The 19,054-nt window shown below is 44.2% G+C and overlaps 1 protein-coding gene across 1 annotated transcript in view; it reads right to left on the bottom strand.

The window, feature by feature from the left end:
- The window catches only part of LOC146785428 (gamma-glutamyl hydrolase-like), an 86,782-nt gene that overhangs the window by 12,978 nt on the left and 54,750 nt on the right, over window positions 1-19,054 (bottom strand). The window contains exons 5-7 of the mRNA XM_085634480.1: window positions 14,754-14,892; window positions 14,152-14,258; window positions 2,342-2,435 (exon numbers count right to left, since the gene is read on the bottom strand). Coding sequence (XP_085490606.1) covers window positions 2,342-2,435; window positions 14,152-14,258; window positions 14,754-14,892 — 340 coding nt within the window. The remainder of the gene's footprint in view (window positions 1-2,341; window positions 2,436-14,151; window positions 14,259-14,753; window positions 14,893-19,054) is intronic.

The raw sequence follows: 19,054 nt of genomic DNA, 5'->3' as shown, positions 1-19,054 counted from the left end.
CAGATGTTCTATTGAAAAACCTCCAATATCCTCAAAAGTGGAATGGTCCAAACTTTCCATACTCACTTCAGTCTGGATATTTGGTCCATCCTAACGGCTATTGAGCTTTACATCGCCTGGATCAAATACAACTTAAAGAGATCTTTCTAAGACCAAGACAGCACAACAAAAGTAGGCAATGGAAAGGAAAGCACCTTCATGAGTTCACAAGCTGTATGAGTCTGCGTGACTCTGTAGTCTATCGTATTGGGATTATTTTCTTATCTATTTTCTAGCCCTTTCCAGTGTTTCTTTCAAATAAAGGTACCAGAATCAGCTTTGAATGTCTTTTTTCTGTGTTTAGCTGCTTGTTTATTTGCCTGGTGTGTTAGACCCAAAGAGTCTTCAGGGGAAGCTAGCAGTGACAATCTTTCCTCACTTGCGTTCACCCTCTGTTAGTAGGTCTATTCACAGGAAGGCACCAGTTTCGGGTTTGCCCGTAGAGGTAGGCATGGGCCTGAACTACCTGTGGACCAGGAGGAACCAGAGCACCTACTGGTGTCCCACTGAGGTTTAGACACCTTCCAGTTGTCGGAAAGAGAGAAGAGACTCTTGAAGACTATAGCTGACATTTTCATTTCTACTACAGCTGTGACTAGTAGCAAGGGAATAGCTCCCCCTCCTCTCAGTGCACCTTGTCAAACAAGCTAATGTTGATTTTCAGTAAGCTAGCTTCAGAAACGTTTACTGGTTAATTCAATCTGGGCAGATCCACCTTTAACCCCAATGATCTTGGAAGTTCATGAATTCTCCAGCTGAGTCGGATTGCTAGAGTAAGGATCTACAGAAGGATATGGTTCACCATACCACTGATTACAGCTTCATCTCTACCTTGGTAGAATTTTAGATGAGCTCTTCCATCATGTGGCTCTGGGGAGGGGTTGAGAGGGTAGAATTGTTCCAGGCTGGGGGATACTATCTGGGGTAATTATTTGTAGAGCAAGGGAGAGTGTATATATCGTGCTCAAAGAGTGCTCACAAATAGGTCTTGCATTTATGCCAAAATGTTATAAGATGGGATGCCTCTGTCTATCTGGACTCTGCAAAAAGAGCAGCCAGAGGACGTCGGTATGCTTTTGGCTATCCAGGATATCATTGGACTTGGGAAATGATTGAAAAGCAACAAGGTGTAGACTTGTGTAGTCATCCAGGTGAAGAGTGGGTCTCCATGGCTGAAAATTAATGAAATAAAGAAAAAGCAAAATGTCCTGGCTCTTTTGCTGGTGGCACATATACAACACATGAGCAGGGTGAATTTTCGAACTGCAAACGGGCTTATGAGGAATAATTAATTCAATGGAAACTAGTTAAGTGAAACTAACATTCATCTAAAGGACATTGATAGTAGTCTAGTGGTGGTGGACTACAACTGCATGAAATGCTTGTCAGTTCAAAATGTAAGATGGAATTACATTCAAACTAATTACTTTTTTTAAATCATTGTATATATAAGTTTGATTTCTCAGTGTTTTCAGCCCCCTAAATGCTGTGGGAAAATCTGCCCAAAGAAGTTTTCTACTGTTTGATGTACTTGGTTGGTAATAACTCCCATTCTAATAACTGTATTTGGTAATAGGTACCCCTAGTACATTCTCGAGTAACCATTTTTTTCTGGCATTGTTTTTTGACATATTTTGTAGGACATTGCATATACTGCTCAATGAGGTGTTTTGACAACGCAAGAACCTTTTTCACAATGTGGAATCCACCCCAACTCGCTTATTGGTTTATTCTTTAATTAGTCCTGAAATGTTTGATAACTGGTGAACATGTTAGTTGATATGTATAAGGAGGAACAAGTACTTTTTTGGCATACTCAACATGATAGCCAATTTAAATGAATGTGGGGTTTTCCGCAATTCTGTTGTTACAGCAATTAAAATTACTAGCATAAGAGTAATGCAGTTTTGTTTCATATCCATTTTTGTATTTACACATTAGACTTCTCAATCGAAAATAAAATTCATATTTTTAAAATAAGTGTATTGAGACTTCTAATCTTTGCTTCTCTTCTCATTAAAACACCGTGACCAGGGCAAATACATTTACAACCCTCTGCCTCAGTTTCATTTTTGTCAAAAGTCGTACTTTGATAAATGGCATTCAATTATAGGCAAGGATACACTAAATGTCACTAACCACCTATAGAAAAAGTGTGGGTCTCCCATGTTCATTCAGTAAAATACCAAGGACTATTTGGGTGTGTCAGCTTCCTAATTGGAACCAAAGAGATGCAGTGAGGCAGTGTCAGGTGCTTCCTTATAGGTACAATGAGGAGCATAGTATATATGACAGGACTCACCTTCCATGGTAGACACAAACTCCAAGCCCACTTGATCTTTGTTGGTTGAGAGGACATTGTAGAAGTTTCTGAGGTTCTGGTTGCTATGAAATGTCTACAATACAAGATATGAAATAGGTATGTGAGCAGTCAAGCAAATAGCTACTTAAAGTACACCTAGGAAAGGCGTATTCTCAATAAGAATGAGTTAGATGACTAGGTGGACTCCTATTCTCGGGTCAGATGGCTAGAGCCACAAGATTCTGTACCTGGATTTACAAATTCACCTACTTCCAATGTTTTAGGCTCTCATGCCTTTTATTGGATTACCTGAAAATGAAGAGCAACAATGGTACACTATGTTCGAGTACAGAGTCTCGTAGATTTCGTCATTAGATAGAAATGGTCAAGAAGATGCAGTGACGGTTATTTCCTTATGCTCATGATAGGAATTCAACACTAGGCTAACAGATCAAAAACAAATATTAAAAGGTTAAGTTGAGCATTGGAGTAATAGTCTCATTTTAACACTGAATATTTAAGAACAGAAAACTACTGTTAAAAAGGCAAACTTTCATTGAAAAATGTATAACTGAACTAATCATGGCCATAGACAATAGTTCTGGCTTTGGCTGCCCAACTATTGGCTTTGCCAATGCTTTTATATATTTAAGGGTCTCTGATACAGTAATATTGGTAGAGAGCACCGAAATGGTTCAAAGTTTAAAACAAATTGAAATAATCATGATACGGGAGTGCCATTCACCTATTTCTTTGAAATTAAGTGACTCAAGTGGTACCTGCTGCAGAGCAGTTCTTGTAATCTCTAGTTCACAGTTGTGAATCCTTATAGGGCAGCTTAGTATTTTAATTAGCTTTTGTTTGTTAGGACACATATACACTGTTATAAAGGCATACAGGAAAGTCATTCTGAAAACTAAAAAAGAAAGAAACAGGGAGACATGAGGAAGAGGAAGACAGAAATTTAGAGAAATCAAACATCGAAAAAGATCCCCCTTCCTTGGGGGCCATAACATTGCACTTCACTCTTTTCCCTATCCAAGGTGGCGACACCGCTCCTTCCTGTTTTGTCACTTCCTGTTCCTCTATGTCATGTCGTGTTCCTTTATGTCACTTCCTTTTCCTGTATTTCACTTCCTGTTTTTTCTGTATTTAAGGTATCAAAACCTTTCCTTCCTTGCGTTGCAACACTCCTTATTCCTGCTGGTGAGTCCTCGCTCCTGTTGGTTCCTGCTGGTGTGTCCTCGCTCCTGTTGGTTCTGTGGCTCCTCTTTTAGTGATTCCTTCCTTCTGTTGGCTCTTATGTTTCCCCTTGCGCCTTCTGTTTCAGCTTGTCTTCCACTGGTTCCTTTTTGGGCTCCTGGTTTTCCAGTGTTTTCTGGCTCCTTATATTCTCCTTCATTCCTGGAGTCTCATCATCAACATCAGAGGTTTTTTCCCTCTGGGGTTTTTCCTCTCGGGACTCCTTCTGGAGGACACTGGCAGCTTAGGCTTTCATTGTCGGCAGCACCGTGGCTACTGGAAGGGGTCACCCCAATCTCGGCCAAACCAGGACTTACAAGAACCGAAGCCGGGAACCGTGCCAACGCCTCGAGGCTGGTAAGAATGACCCTAAACCCGACAATTGTAACCACACAGAAAACAAACAGCAACTCATCAAAGCAAGTAATGAAAACAACAGGATCGATTCTAACATGGTTACTGCATTTTGTAGTCTTAACACCCTCTGCGCTATTTGTAGGTGCCATTGTTGTTCTAGCAGCTTAATAAATAGGCTGCCTAAATCTGAAGTTCAAAGGTGGTTCCCCATTGCAAACTTGTTTTCAGAACTATAAGTGCTTATTGTTCAGGCTGAATAGCAAGCCAGCTATCTCGGTCAAAAGCTGTGGTTAAGAGCAGAGCCCGTGAGTCGCCTGTGAAGACTACCCAATACACAGCAACCTTCGATTGGAGTTGGTGTTAAAGTCATGCTGTTCTTGTACAATATTCCAAGTGCAAAGCTCCTCTCTGAGCTATTTTGAAAAAACAATGGTTCTTGTGGACAATGTTTGAATAAATAATACACAACTGTATGTAGCAAACTCAGACCAGAAGGTATGGTGTCAGATGGAGAAAGGGTTAATACACAGAACAATAAGGAGTCCAGTTCTCATTTTATGCAATTGATATGTGAATTGAAATTTTTAAAAAGTGCTTAGTGTCCTATGTGAAAAAAGAACTAAAGAATGTGACACAATACAGTATATCTAGGGTTTCTTAAATGTACTCAAACGATCGTTCACAAATGAGTAATGTCCTACAGAGGCCACCTTTAGGATTTAAAGAGGCCCAAAAATAGTTCTTTACAGTATAAGTCTAAGCTATGGCATGTAATGCGAGGTTTTTTTTAGGGTTTGGTCAAAAAGCCTGAGGAAAGTATTAAACATAAACACTAAAGAATAAATATACTATATAGGGCTGAGCCCAAGAGCTTGATCAACAGGGTTAGAGAAACATTCAACACAGCTGAGCTCTGGAGCTTTTTGCAGGCTGGTTAGAATAAAAAATAAACAGTAAGTGGCAAACCATTCTTGCAGTCACTAACTTTTCAGAAACTCTGTTTATTAATAGCACTTAATAATTGTGTATTCAAAAAGACATGTTTAACTATTAGGAATGTATTTACGTAAAGCCTAGTTATCACCATTCCAATGGACATTTGCAGACTAGATGAACATGCTAGGAATGTGCATTTGGTAAAACCACAGTTACTTTCAATTGTAGTTTGCTGGAAAAACACACATTTCATGCTAAAATGAAGGATCTTAGCAACAGAAAAAAATATTTACAACATAACAGCAAGGGTGGTGGAAAAGAGAAATTCAAGAGATATGCAAACAGAGAGAAAATGTGTGTGAGAGACAGAAGAGATGGAGAAAGAGGTAGAGACCAAGAAAGACTGCAGGAGAGACAGACAACGAGGGCAGAGAACATGCGATTGTGTCATGAGAGAGAGCAGTATGAAGAGTGTATCTCTGCGCTGTCACTCACAGCAGCCTGGCCCATAACTGTGAATACTGACAGCATACAGAGCTTAAAAAACATATCTAAGATGTCCTTATGAAGAACAAATAACTGCAGAGGCACATGCGGTAGTGTTCAGTTATTTTTTCAGGTGAGTGTACTCTTTTATTGTACACAGCTACTTAGGGTAATAAAGCCTTAAAGAAATCTTAGTAGCATGTGCATATTAATATTTAAATAATTGTGGAAATATACTAGGTGCAGCTTAATTTTTTGGGGAGACCACTATATGCATATGAACAAAAAACAGTAAAAGGTGTGACAAATAATTTCAGATAAAAACAGACTGAAATGTAAAAAAGACACACCGTAAAACCAAGAGACCTAGTAATCTCCAAACGATTCAAATAAAAACGCAAGTTGGGCTGCACAAAAATGATTTAGTTTAAATACACTGTATTCTCAACAAAGACATTAGTCCTTGTGAATCGTTGAAATGCAATCTTTAAACAAACCAGTTTGCAGAAAAAGGCTGTGGAACTCTGAAAACTAACTCATTGTACCATTGTTGCATATTTATTTCCATTTCTTCCAATGAAAGTTATCAAACTCTGGAGCACTAAGATTTTGTATGTTGGATTAACAAACTACATAATCTTTATCTGCAAACTAACTCAACTCACGCTCACTGCAGGCAGTAGTACACTGACTGAAAAGCTAGCTACCCAGTCCGCAAAGAGAATACCCACCTCATTCTGATCATTGTGTGGAATGGAACACGCAGGGCTTTAAGTGGGCAGGGTCTGTCCGGGTCTCAGACCCGATAGTAATTAAAGACGGACATTGAATTGGGTCCCTAACGGGCCCTGTTCATGTGCTTAAATGTACTTGCAAAAACACTGATCGAATTCTGAATAATAAAGGTAAAAAAACGATAAGGTAATCCATATCAGTGATTTAGTTCCGGTTTATATTTCACATGTTTTACATGATTGCATTCTATAAGAGTGACATCATGCAAGCAGAAAAGCAAGAACCAAGCTTCAAATGTAAAAGCAGCATGTGCTTATATCTTTGAATTCAATCCACTACCACTTGGCAAAGCAAGTTCCACCTTGGGTTGGACCTAATCTCAGATTCACTGGAAGCTAACTTATAGACAGGTGTCGGGCACCTGCTGGCATGGGTCTTTGATGCATGTCTTGCACCAGCTACATAAGTGGAAATTGCACTTACAGTCTTGTTAACAGTTTACTGTCTGGGTAACACTAGCCCTGACACAAGTGCAGGTGAATAAGAAGAATTATATTGTAAACGACTTAAAGCGCCAACGAAGGCTGAACATAGTAAATCAGTGTTTATGAGACGTCTTCTGTGTTTCCCACTCTCCACTTTTGAGCTGTGTCGCAAACAAATGCACAGATGTCCCTGTGTCATCGCGAACATGCAGTGAGTGCACTAGCTGTGTGACACTAAGTACTAAAGTCAAGGCTTTAAATAGGCCGGGTGTTGCAAAATATATATGAATATCCATATAAATTCATGTGTATGCACTTCAAAAGATATCATGATTAGATATATCACATTAACATGAGGCCTGGAGATCCAAAGGGCTTCCTATCTGACCTTGACCGGACAAGCTTCAACAAGCTATTCTGTACCCCCTTAGAGGTCACTTTGCCTGTCCTGACTACATGATATTTCTTAATCTGGTTGTGCAAGTTGCTTACACAGTGCCGAGCCAGCCTTTCTGGTCTGCCCGTATCTGGATGTTTATAATTCGCATGGTGCAGCCATTTCACATCCATGTTAGCCATATTTGGCTTGGTGCCTGTTAGAATCCGGGTTCTCTGGTTGGCACAGGTAGGTACTTGTGACAAGCAGAGAACCTTTCCTCTAGTCAGGGTACGGGGTTACACTACTAAAACAACCCCTGCTCACTCTCTCGGTAGCTTGGCATGAGCAGACAAGGCTTATCTCAGAGCGTTATAGGTTAAGCATTTGTGAACACATACAGTAACCAAGTGACAACACTACAAATGGACACCACACAGGTATTTACATTAAAAATAAGGATTCTTTATATAGGATTATCACAAGACCATTAAACGATTAAAAATACACAATACAGGGGCATATGCATCAACATTAGCATTTGCGATTCCTTATTAGCGAAAAATAAGGAATCGCTAATAAGGAATAGCAAAAGGCTATGCATGTAGGAATCGCTATTCAAATAGCGATTCCTTAACATTCCTTATTACCGAATCGGTAATACCGAATCGGTAATAAGGAATACCTACCCATTCATTCCTATGGGCTTGGAGGCCCATAGGAATGAATGTAAAGCCATTCTGTATTAGCGATTCGGTATTACCGAATCGCTAATAGCTGGAGCACTTTCAAGGGTGCCAGGGTGTCAAAAGGACACCCTGTTGCACCCCTGAAAATGATATGTGCACATATGTTGCACACACACATGCTCTAAGGGCATGTGTGTGCGCAACATGAAACTTTGAAAAATGCACAAAAGTGCATTTTTCAAAGTTTTTGCAAATTACCATGCAGTTCATCTTCATGGTAATTTGCTCCCCTTATTAGCGAAATCGCTAATTTTTTAACTTTGATGCATTGCATTTAAGGAATCTCACTTTGGGATTCCTTAAATGCAATCGCTATTTAAGGAATCGGTATTTAAGGAATCCCTATTTAAAGAATCGCTATTTAAGGATTCCTTAAATACCGATTTCTGCTTTTGGGTTGATGCATTGGGATTGGGTATTTTTTACTTAATACCGGGAGCTAATAAGGATTCGGTATTTTACCGACTGGATTTTGGCTTGATGCATAAGGGTGACAGTTGCTTAGTTGGTAGAAGATTGCTTAGTTTCTCTTAAGTTCTTAAATGCGACACTTTAAGTCAATGTACCTTAGATGCGACACGCAGGGCAACAAAAGTGTTGCAGCGATGCAGATGCGTTGAAGTTCTTGGTGCAAAAGAAATAAAGACAGGATCTTCCAGATGTTGCGAGAAGGCTCGACTCGATGCGTCAGCTACAGCGGCATCACCTTTGGCGAGATGCGACGACAGCGGCCTTGGCAGCGGCACTCTTCTCCGACGTTGCGAGACGCTTCCGCTTGATGCGATGCTGCAGCGGCGACACCCCTTCTGCGAGATGCGACGACAGCGGCTCTGACGGCGGCACGCTTCTCCGTGGATGCGAGGCGCTTTTCTGGATGCGGTGCAATGCGACAACTACGATGGCTGCGATGGCGACGCGCTTCCTCCTCGATGCGAGACTCTTCTCTCGATGCGGTGCAATGCGTCAGCTACGATGGTTGCGATGGCGACACGCTTCTTCGGTGTTGCGAGACACTTCCGGAATGATGCGAGACGCTTCCGCTCGATGCGATGCTGCAGCGGCGACACTCTCTGCGAGATGCAACGGCAACAGCTCCTTCTCTTCCTTGCATCGCGCTTCCAGCTCCTTGCGACACGCAGTCCCTCAGAAGGCCCAACAACAGCAGCAGGCACTTCCAAAAGACTCTGGGGAGCTGGGGGTGAAGTCCACTGGTCCTGGGACTTCGTTCAGGGGGCAAGCTCAGTTCAAGCCCTTGGAGATCTTTTTAAAGCACAAGTTGAAGCAAAGTCGTTAGTAGTCTTTCTCCTCTCCTTCAGCAGCAAGGCAACCACTGCAGGCCAATCCCCCAGGTCAGGGACAGTACTCCTCCTACAGTTTTCCCAGTTCCTTCTCCTCTGGCAGAGGTTCTTCTTGTTTCAGCAGGATCTAATTTCTTGGGAGCAGGGTCCCAATACTTATACCCCTAATTCCTCTGTTCCTCTGGGGTTGAGGGGCCTTTGCCCAGTCCAAACCAGTTCTTGAGCACTCTGTTGACATGACTCTGCCTTTCTATTCAGGGTGCAGGGCAGAGACATCAGCCGCTCCGCAGGAGGTGGAGCCAGCATTGTGGTAGCAGAGCACAACCCTATTCAGAGCCCAGGTGTACTCCTCCCACCCATCTGACTGCCAATCTTCCTATTCACCACCAGGCTACCTAGCCCTGCCCCTCTGGGTTTCCCCAGCCCTGTCACTCAAACAACCAGACAGGCAGATACACATCATAGCAGAGGCGGGCTGAAATGGTCAGGCAAGCAAATACCAACTTTCTAAAAGTGGTATTTGCAAACACAGAATATTAAAATAAACTTTACTAAAAGATGTATTTTATTATTCTGAGTTCAGGCATACTAAACTCGAATTTCTACCATGTTCCCTGGGTCTGTTAGGATCATAGAATGTAACAAGTCTAACAGCCCATTCTGGCCTATGGAGAAAAGGTAGCCTTACAATAGTGAAAAACGAAAATGGCTGTAATTCACTATTAGGACATGCCACACACCTCAGGGCTTGTCCTACCTTATGCTTACAATGCACCCTGCCCTTGGGCCTACCATAGGGGTGACTGATATGAAGTTAAGGGAAGGTTTAGGGACTGGCAAGTGTGTGCACTTGCCCAGTCAGCATGACAGTACCAGACTGCACGCAGGTTCTGCAATGGCAGACCTTAGATACATTTTAACAGGCCGCTTCTTTGGGTGGCACAACCGCTGCTGCAAGCCCACCAGCAGCATGTGTATTTACAAGCCCTGGCACTCCTGGTGCACGTTACTGGGGTCTGACAGTAAACCAAATAAGCCAATCATGGAATCCAACCAACATATACATTTTTAAATAGGGAGCACTTGCACTGTGGCACTGGTTGGCAGTGGCACAGTGCTCTGAGCAGCTAACACCAGCAAAACACATGAGGCACAGCGACAAAAAGTGGAAGGGAGACTCACGCCAAGGTGCCAGGTCTAACAGTGCCTTATTCTAGTTCCGCTGACGTGGCATTACTAAACTATATAGCACCCAGAAACCAGCCGCTCTGGATAGAAGCAGTCTGAGAGCCCCTAAGGCAGGAGACCTGACTAATTAGCAATGATGCATGCTTTTGGTACCAATAAATACATTTCACTCTGTTTCTGAGCAAACCTGCTATGTCTGGTGAGCTTCTTTCATTTGCTCCTGGGAGGGTGCCAGTATTACCCCATCACCGGGTCCCTCCGGGTCTCAGGCCCAGTAGTAATTAGACACGAATCCCCATCGGACCCTACATTCATCACCTTAACTTCACAAGAAAAACACTGACCGATTTCTGAACGATCAGTGTAAAGAAACTTTAAGGTAATCCAAATCAGCGATCTAGTTTCTGTTTATATTTCACATGCTTATCACTCTTAGGGAACGTAAGATTAAGTAAGCTGTTTCCAGGATGTGTTTGTGTATTTTTTCCTGCAGCATATTACTCTAGTATAGCACATACTTAGAACTCAGTTACCTCCAGGCGTTATTAAGGCCACTAGTGAGTGCTCTGGAGTTGACGGTTAAGGCAGTGTATGTTTTTTGCAGTGCCTGTAAACAGGGGTGTAGCTCCCAGAGAGGTCCACTGAACCCAGATTATTGCTATATTTTATGAACAGCATCCAGATGTGCCCATTTCCTTCCTAGCACTAAGACCAACACACTGGCTATGCTGCTGTTTGTCAGTGGGTCAAAAAGGTGTTCAAAATACATGGTCATGCAATCCTTGGCCTCTCTGCAGAGTACACAGAGCAATGGTCATGCGCACCAGTTGCAATTGTGATTTTATACAAATGTGTGAAGGAGGTACACAGCTGCGTTGTGTTTTTTTGGGGGGTAGAAAAGTGAAGGAGATGTGAGGAAATGCATTCAACAGAGAGTGAAAAGAGGGTACTAAAGATAAAAGTGATGAAGTGTAAGATGTGCAAATGGATGAGATGTGGAGAGAAAAAAAGGGGTACATGTCTAACATAGAGTGAACATTTCCACAAGCCCCAGCAATGATTATTCAGTCTCACGATTTCAAAATTGAAACATTTTCAACATTTCAAATATTAATTATTGAGAACAAAGTCATTGTTGTTACTAATTTATCTTAAAGGACTAACAACTATTGACTAAGCTAGTAGTCCTGGCAATTGTTGGTGTAGGTCAGTTATGTTATATATTTGGATGCAATCACAGAAAGCTCAGCGAGGCACCAAAATACTGGTCGGGGGCACACTGTGGAAATTACAGAAATATAGTTAACCTGTTTAAGCTGCGCCTTAATAACATAGGACACACCTCTTTTAGAGACTCACCACATTTTTCATCCCACTTAAAGCCCTGGGAACATGTATTAGAATTGTATTGTCTTGTATTGTATTGTATGGCATACTTGTATAGCGCGAACTGTCACCCTACGGGTATCCTGGCGCTTTAAGACCTAGATGGATAAAATCAACAGAAACAGGCCTGACTATTAACAGGAAGCATTACTTCTCATTCCTGGCAAATAACCAGGTCTTTAGACTTTTTCTGAAGCCTAGCAGGGAGTTCGCTTGTCTGATGCTCTGGGGTAGCTCATTCCAGAGACGTGAAGCTGCTGTGCCAAAGGCCCTACCTCCCATACTGGATTTCTTGAATCTGGTAGTTGTTGCCAGATTTGCACTAGAAGAGTGTAGCTGTCTAGTAGGCTTGTACCAGATGAATCTCTCTCGCATAGATACCGGACCTGTACTATGCAGTGCTCTGTATACCATACACAGGGATTTAAAGTTAATTCTGTCCCTGATGGGCAGCCAGTGGAGGTCCCTCAGGGCCAAGGTGGAATAGGAGCTGTGCTGCCTATTGAGTGCCAGTTTAGCTGCTATAGACTGGACTCTTTGTAGCCCCTGCAGGATGCATTGAGGGGCACCCAAATACAAAGAGTTGCAATAGTCCAGTCTGCTCAGGATTATGCTCCTCACCACCAAGGGTCTAGCCTCACTGGGTAGGAGTGGTAAAATCTGCCGAAGTGCTTTTAGCAAGGCAAAGCATATACTAATTGTTTTATTCGCCTGTGACAGCATTTGGAGATCTTCATCCACCATGACACCCAGGTTGCGTACTGTTTTAGCTGGCACCAGGGGGTCGTCCTCCAGCATGAGTCTAAACTCACACGGTAGGAACTTTGACAGTCTTGCTGCAGAGCAGTATAGCAGCTCCGTTTTCCCCCCATTGAACTGCAAAGAATTTGCTTTAAGCCAGCCAGAAACCCGACGCATGCATTCCTGGAAGGTATCCATAGACACCGCGTGCTTCCCTTCCAGGGAAAACACCAATTGGGTGTCATCGGCGTAATTAACCAAATCAATCCCATATGATTTTATTATGGGAATCAGGGGGCGTAAGTATATATTAAAAAGGATGGGGCTTATTGCCGAGCCCTGTGGCACTCCATGGCAAACCAGGGACTTCTATGTGACTAGTATGATTGCATCCATTTCAAGGCGCAGCCTTTCACCCCCAGTCTTTCCAACCTTCCTATCAGCACTGCGTGGCTAACCGTGTCGAATGCGGCCGACATATCCAGTAATACCAACACCGAGGAGTCACCATTGTCGGCTCGCATTTGCAGCTTGTCTAGCACAGTTGCCAAAGCGGTTTCCGTCCCATGACCTGGGCGGAACCCAAACTGATCCCTGCCCAGTAGATGGTTTTCCTCGGGGTAACTCGACAGGGACTTGCTGTCAGCCTTTTCCAGGATTTTTATAGGATAAGGCAGGAGAGATATAGGCCTAAAATTAGCTGGAATTGTTGGATCCAGGGAAGGCTTCTTTAACAGGGGAGTTACCACTGCCTGCTTCCATACTTCTGGGACTACTTCTTCCTTCAGAGATTGGCAACATATCAGTCACATCCATGGGAATATTTCAGGACCATACTCCTTCCTTTAGAATGACTTGCTCTTTGACAACCTCTGTATGCCCACCCAGAAAAAGGATCAATCAGCCAAGCTGCTGGACATGATTGATTGGGAAGTGTGGTACAATCTAACACTGCAAGTGTGCATTTTTGTGTGAAGAAATAGAGGGCTTAGGTTTACAGGGTGTCCAAACACTTAATAATAAATAAGGCCTGAAAGAAGGTTTTCCAGGGGTCGGAGATACAGAGTACTCACTCTTTATAAAATGGGCCATAGCTAACATCCTGGATGTAGTTACATTCTGCCAGCACCTACCACCTGAATGTATCTACTATTTCCCTTTCCTTTACTAAGCTACTCTATTGTCTTCCTCGCTCTTACCGGTAGAGCTTCCATACAGGGTTTTATAGCAGTTAACGCTCACCATTAATGCTGCTATTTTCAGCAAGACCACCCAAACCTTCTCACTGTTGTCTAGGGCACATCCTGGCAAGCCTTCCTCGTATGTCTGATGCCACAAACACCCCAGCTTCATTGTCGCCTTTCCAGCACCCCCCCCCCCCCAAGCTTCCCTATTGCCGTCTAAGCTGCCATCATCTTTCCTACTGCCTTCCTATCATTCTCCTGAGCTCCTCTTCTGTCTACTGAGCACAAACGTCTCAAACTCATCTACTATCTTCCTAGGTCCAACCACCAATTAACTTTCTTACACAACTCCTAATAAGGGTATCTATTATCTTCGTAGTCCTCCCTTCCAAGCCTCTTTACTTTTATATATCGCTACACTTTCAAGCTTCCCTTCTCACTTTATAACAGCATCTGAAAGGACGTCCTTACCATCTTCTTAGCTCTCATGTTTTCTGCTGCTTTACTAGTCTTAACCTCAAAATTGCTCTGTTTTCCCCTAGAGTCATCTTCCCACCTTTCTCTACTGACTTCTTAGTCTCATCCTCAAAAGTACCATACTATCTTCATAGCACTACAAGACGAAGCAGAAACTTCAAGGTATTTGCCTGAGTTTCGAGTCCATAATGATGGAAGTTTCCTGTCAGCTTCTCTGTGCTCAAAGCTTTCATGAGATCCAAGGGAACGTTACGGAACATCCGACTCGAAGTAGCATCTGGAACAAGAGACACACATCTTGTTAAGATTAGAATTGTTTTTCAAGATTCAAGCAACTACATACCCTGGTTGTGCCGGGCACCCGCCTCCCCCCATTATTACCCATGCAAAGTGGGAGCTGCGGAGGGACTGCGTGGAAATGGCTAGTGTCCTCCAGGCATGATAGCATCTAAATGAATTTGCTCTGCACGGGGCTTAATTTGTAAAAAATGAAGTGTCAGGGCACAGTTGAGACTATTCCAGGCTCCCAAAGCTATAAGATTAGCAAGGGCAGTATGTATTCATAATTTAAAACATATATTGAATTAGTAAACAACTGTTATGCTCACTCTAAATCAAGCAAACAGCCCAACATGTGGCAGACTGTCAAAAGTAAGTGCCGGTGCTGCCAATTAAGTGCCAGTGCTGAGCACCAGAAACCACCAGCTCAAATTAAGCACAGGCTCTGCAGTGATAAAGACTTCGGCCTCACACAACATCACGGTTGCCTCACCTTCTGTCAGGTTCAGCGGCAGGGAGATGTTCTCCGCCAGTGTTTTTGAAAGCAGATCCTGTCCAGCAGTAAGTGTTGTCAAAAGCTGGAATCCCAGACATGTCCCCCAAATAGGGAAGTAGTCACCAGAATCGAAGGACTACAAGAGAAACAGAGAGATTCATGAAACAAGAGACAAAATAGGAAGCATTTTAATAGAGGCAGACTGAACCATTGCAGCGTTTATTTATCTTTGGATTTTACCACCATTTTGACATATGAACCTAAAACAATTGCAAACGGATGGATCACAATTTTCTGAGGTAGTTACTGGGACCTATGAAGTCAGGTATGTAATATGTTTAATAATTAAAGTGCTGGAGGAAATGTATTGCTGTCACCTTTTAAAACAGACAGGTAACATGCATATTTTTCTTATTCAGGGGTGACTACTGTTGGGTTTTTTGGGGAAAGGGAGGGGGGAGGAGGGAGTCCGATGTCTGAGACGCATGTACACGCAAGGTCCTCGGGACCCGCAGAGGCATTACGCCAGACCTACCACATGGCCCTACAAGAGCTTGATACACAGATTGACGGTTACTGCCCGACGGAGGCTTCTCTACAATATGGGTACCGACACAGCTCAGCTTGCACCTCCTCACTATGGCCAGACATGTAGTGAAAATAGTCATGCTTAATGTTAAGGGGCTTAACAACCCAGATGTGCAATTCTCTAGTACCTAGAGCACACGGAGGCTGATATATGTCTCCTACAGGAGACGCACCTCCTCACTACTGACTGCCACCGCATGCGCTCGAGGGCATTAACCCAACAGTACTTCTCTTCCACGGGGGAGAAAAAAGCAGGAGTGGCCATTCTTATCTCCAACCGTTGCCAAGGGACAGTGAGGGAGAAAGTGGCTGAATTAAAGGGGAGACTCCTCGCCTACACCATTCAATTTGGCACCCAATCCCTGGTGATAGGCTCACTCTACGCTCCTAATTCAGGACAAGAGAGATTCCTCCAGACGGCCCTAGCAGACGTCATGACCCCACAAAATCGCATGACATTGGTAGGGGGGGACCTAAATTTGGTCATGGACTCGTCCAAGGACAGATCTCATACTTGCGACTAACAAAAGGGAGAGATGTCGGGATGGGAAGAAATGGCTGACTGAAATGGGATTTATAGACATATGAAGGGAGGCCCACACCAACTCCACACACTACACATTCTTCTCACACGCCCACAAGTCTTATGCACGCCTGGATTACTTTTTGGGAACAGAGGAGATCAGCAGGGCGGTTCAAGCGGCGACTATTGAGCCCGCGGCCCTCTCAGACCATGACGCATTGACCATACAAATACGACTAGTGCCGGGACCATGCCACTCGGGCAACTGGCGGCTCAAAGATCACATGCTCCACAACAAAACAATAGCACAACAAATCTCCAACTGCATCACTGACTATTTCACCTTAAATGACACTCCAGGCATGGCTGTCATTACTATTTGGGAGGCAATGAAAGCGGTAGCACGGGGTGAGCTAATAGCGATCACAGCGGCCCACAACAAAGCACGCAAGGAGGCGCGTGTGACTCTTGCGGCACGGGTACGGGAATTGGAGCGGGTGCATAGTAGGACGGGGGCGCCGAGTGTGTGGCGGCAATTGAAGGCGGCTAGGGCGCAGTTGGCTGGTATTGATTTAAACAGGACAGAATACGCAGCAGTCCAATTGAAACACTCCTATTACATTGGGGGAGACCGCACAGGCCGACTATTGGCAAACAGGCTTCGGGCCCACAGACAGAAGACGAAGGTCTCCTCACTACGTAGGAGTGGTCAGACAGACGCCTTGGGGGACGAAGAGATAGCCCATACTTTTAGAGAATTCTACGAGCACTTATACACCGCCGACACCCCAATGGATCAGGACATAGCAACCTACTTGCAAACTGTCGAGGTGTCTTCATTGACCTCAGTCCAGGCCACAGCATTAGACACCCTCATCCGCATAGAAGAGGTCATCGCCACGATCTCGCGCCTCAAGGTGCTCAAGTCCCCAGGCCCGGATGGGTTCCCTGCCCTTTTTTATAAGAGATTTTGTGCTATCCTAGCTCCGATGCTGACGAGGCTGTTTAACACCCTCGGAAGTACACATCTGATCCCAGCTTTGATGCTGACAGCGGCAATAGTGGTCTTACCCAAGCCAGGTAAGGATAGACAGCTTTGCGGATCATACCGCCCGATCTCTCTACTCAAAGTAGATTTTAAACTATTTACAGGCATACTCGCCACACGCCTCAGTCCCCATATGCCGAATATAATAGAACCCGACCAGGCCAGATTTATCCAGTCCTGCCAATGTGGGGACAATACCAAGAGGACCCTTCACCTCATAGACAAAGCTCATCAAACACGAATGGATTCGCTTCTCCTAACGGTAGATGCTGAAAAAGCGTTCGATCGGGTGGAATGGGGATTCCTGGGGCAGGTACTAACTAAGCTTGGGCTGGGAGAGAGATTTCGGGATTGGGTGCGGTGCTGCTATAATGCGCACACGGCATCCATTAGAGTTAATGGCATCACCTCGAGACCATTTACTATCTAAAGGGGGACTAGGCAGGGGTGCCCATTGTCCCCGCTTCTGTTTGCTCTGTACATTGAGCCGCTGGCGCAGAGGGTCAGAGACAGCCCTGGAATTAGAGGTATACCCTTGGGGGGGAAACACACCCTGTGAGCTTATATGCAGACGATGTGACAGCGGCACTGTCGGAGACGCAAACCTCACTCCCCGCTTTCTTGGAGGAGCTGGAGACCTTCGGTAAAGTCTCGGGCTTTCGGGTTTATGTAGATAAACAACTGATCCTCCAATTGCACCCCACCCAACCTGCACCAGACCCAAGCGAGGGATGGTTATCCGGTATCAGAGTGGTGGACAATATCCCATACTTAGAGCTGGAGCTAGCGGCCACAGTCCGCCAGACGACTTGTCTGAATTATGCTAAACTGCAACGGCAGGTCGAACGAGATTTGGGAACTTGGAGTAAACATCGCCTTTCCCTATTGGGAGAGTTGCGGCAGTTAAAATGTCACTATTGCCAAAGGCGCTGTACCTGTTCCAAACCCTGCCGGCGCTCCCACCTGAAGGGGTAATTATCTCACTACAACGTAGCATCAACAAATTTGTGTGCGCGGGGGACCGTCCACATATGAGCAAGGCCTTAGGGTACATCCGCCCAGAGTATGGGGGCTTGACCAGACCTACTCCATTACTACAAGGCAGCACAACTGCGATATCTTGTGGAATGGGCAAGACCGGAATCCGAAAAACGCTGGCTATTTCAGAATAGGGCGCTGGCAGGTATTCCATTGTGTAAAATAATTGGAGCAGTGCACCACCAAATATTCAATTGTAATCACACCAAGTGGTCAATTTTGTTCATAGAAAGAGTCTTTATTGTAGTTTTCCAACCATATAAATGAAGAACGTCTCAGCCAACGCGTTTCATTCAAAGAATTGAACTTCGTCAGGGCGTACTTAAGAATATTTCTCAATCCCCCAGTAGATCCACTATTTGTATAGTGGGTGGCCCGTCTCAGAATAAAGAGACTATAGCGTGGACATGATGTTTCCAGGTGCACTCATAATATCTGGTGTGTCTCGTGTGCAGGCGAATGCCTCCTTGATAAGGGCACCACAATCGATTTGCGAGCCTGCGACCGTCCGCGCTCCTTCCTCTACAATCCAACGGACGTGATTACACACCCGTTGTATTCTTGAGTACGCCCTGACGAAGTTCAATTCTTTGAACGAAACGCGTTGGCTGAGACGTTCTCCATTTATATGGTTGGAAAACTACAATAAAGACTCTTTCTATGAACAAAATTGACCACTTGGTGTGATTACAATTGAATATTTGGTGGTGCACTGCTCCAATTATTTTACAATTTTTCTATCTGCTTGGCAGTCTGTATCCATTAACGGCGGATGCAGGAGCATTTTTGATGCACACCTAGTAGAATTACATTGTGACTTATAGTACATGGGAACACAATAGAGAAGTGCGACACTTGGAGTCCGCCGTTAGCTTTTGTCATTTTTGAGGTATTCCATTGTGGAAGGTTCCCTTTCTGAAATGGCCACAGCGCCCTTGAGGACTGTTGGGCTCACCGATCACCAGGCCAGTGTTGAAAGTTTGGGACGGAGTGGCGAGCAGTAGGAGACTTACAACATTTCCATCTCCCATGACCCCCCTATTTGGGAACAGCGAGTTCACCCTGGGATTGTCAGATAAGGCGTTCGCAGAGTGGTGGGGG

This window comes from Triturus cristatus, chromosome 11 (assembly GCF_964204655.1).
Source record: "Triturus cristatus chromosome 11, aTriCri1.1, whole genome shotgun sequence".
In the NCBI taxonomy this organism is placed as follows: Eukaryota; Metazoa; Chordata; class Amphibia; order Caudata; family Salamandridae; genus Triturus; species Triturus cristatus.
This window is presented reverse-complemented; position numbering and strand designations above follow the sequence as displayed.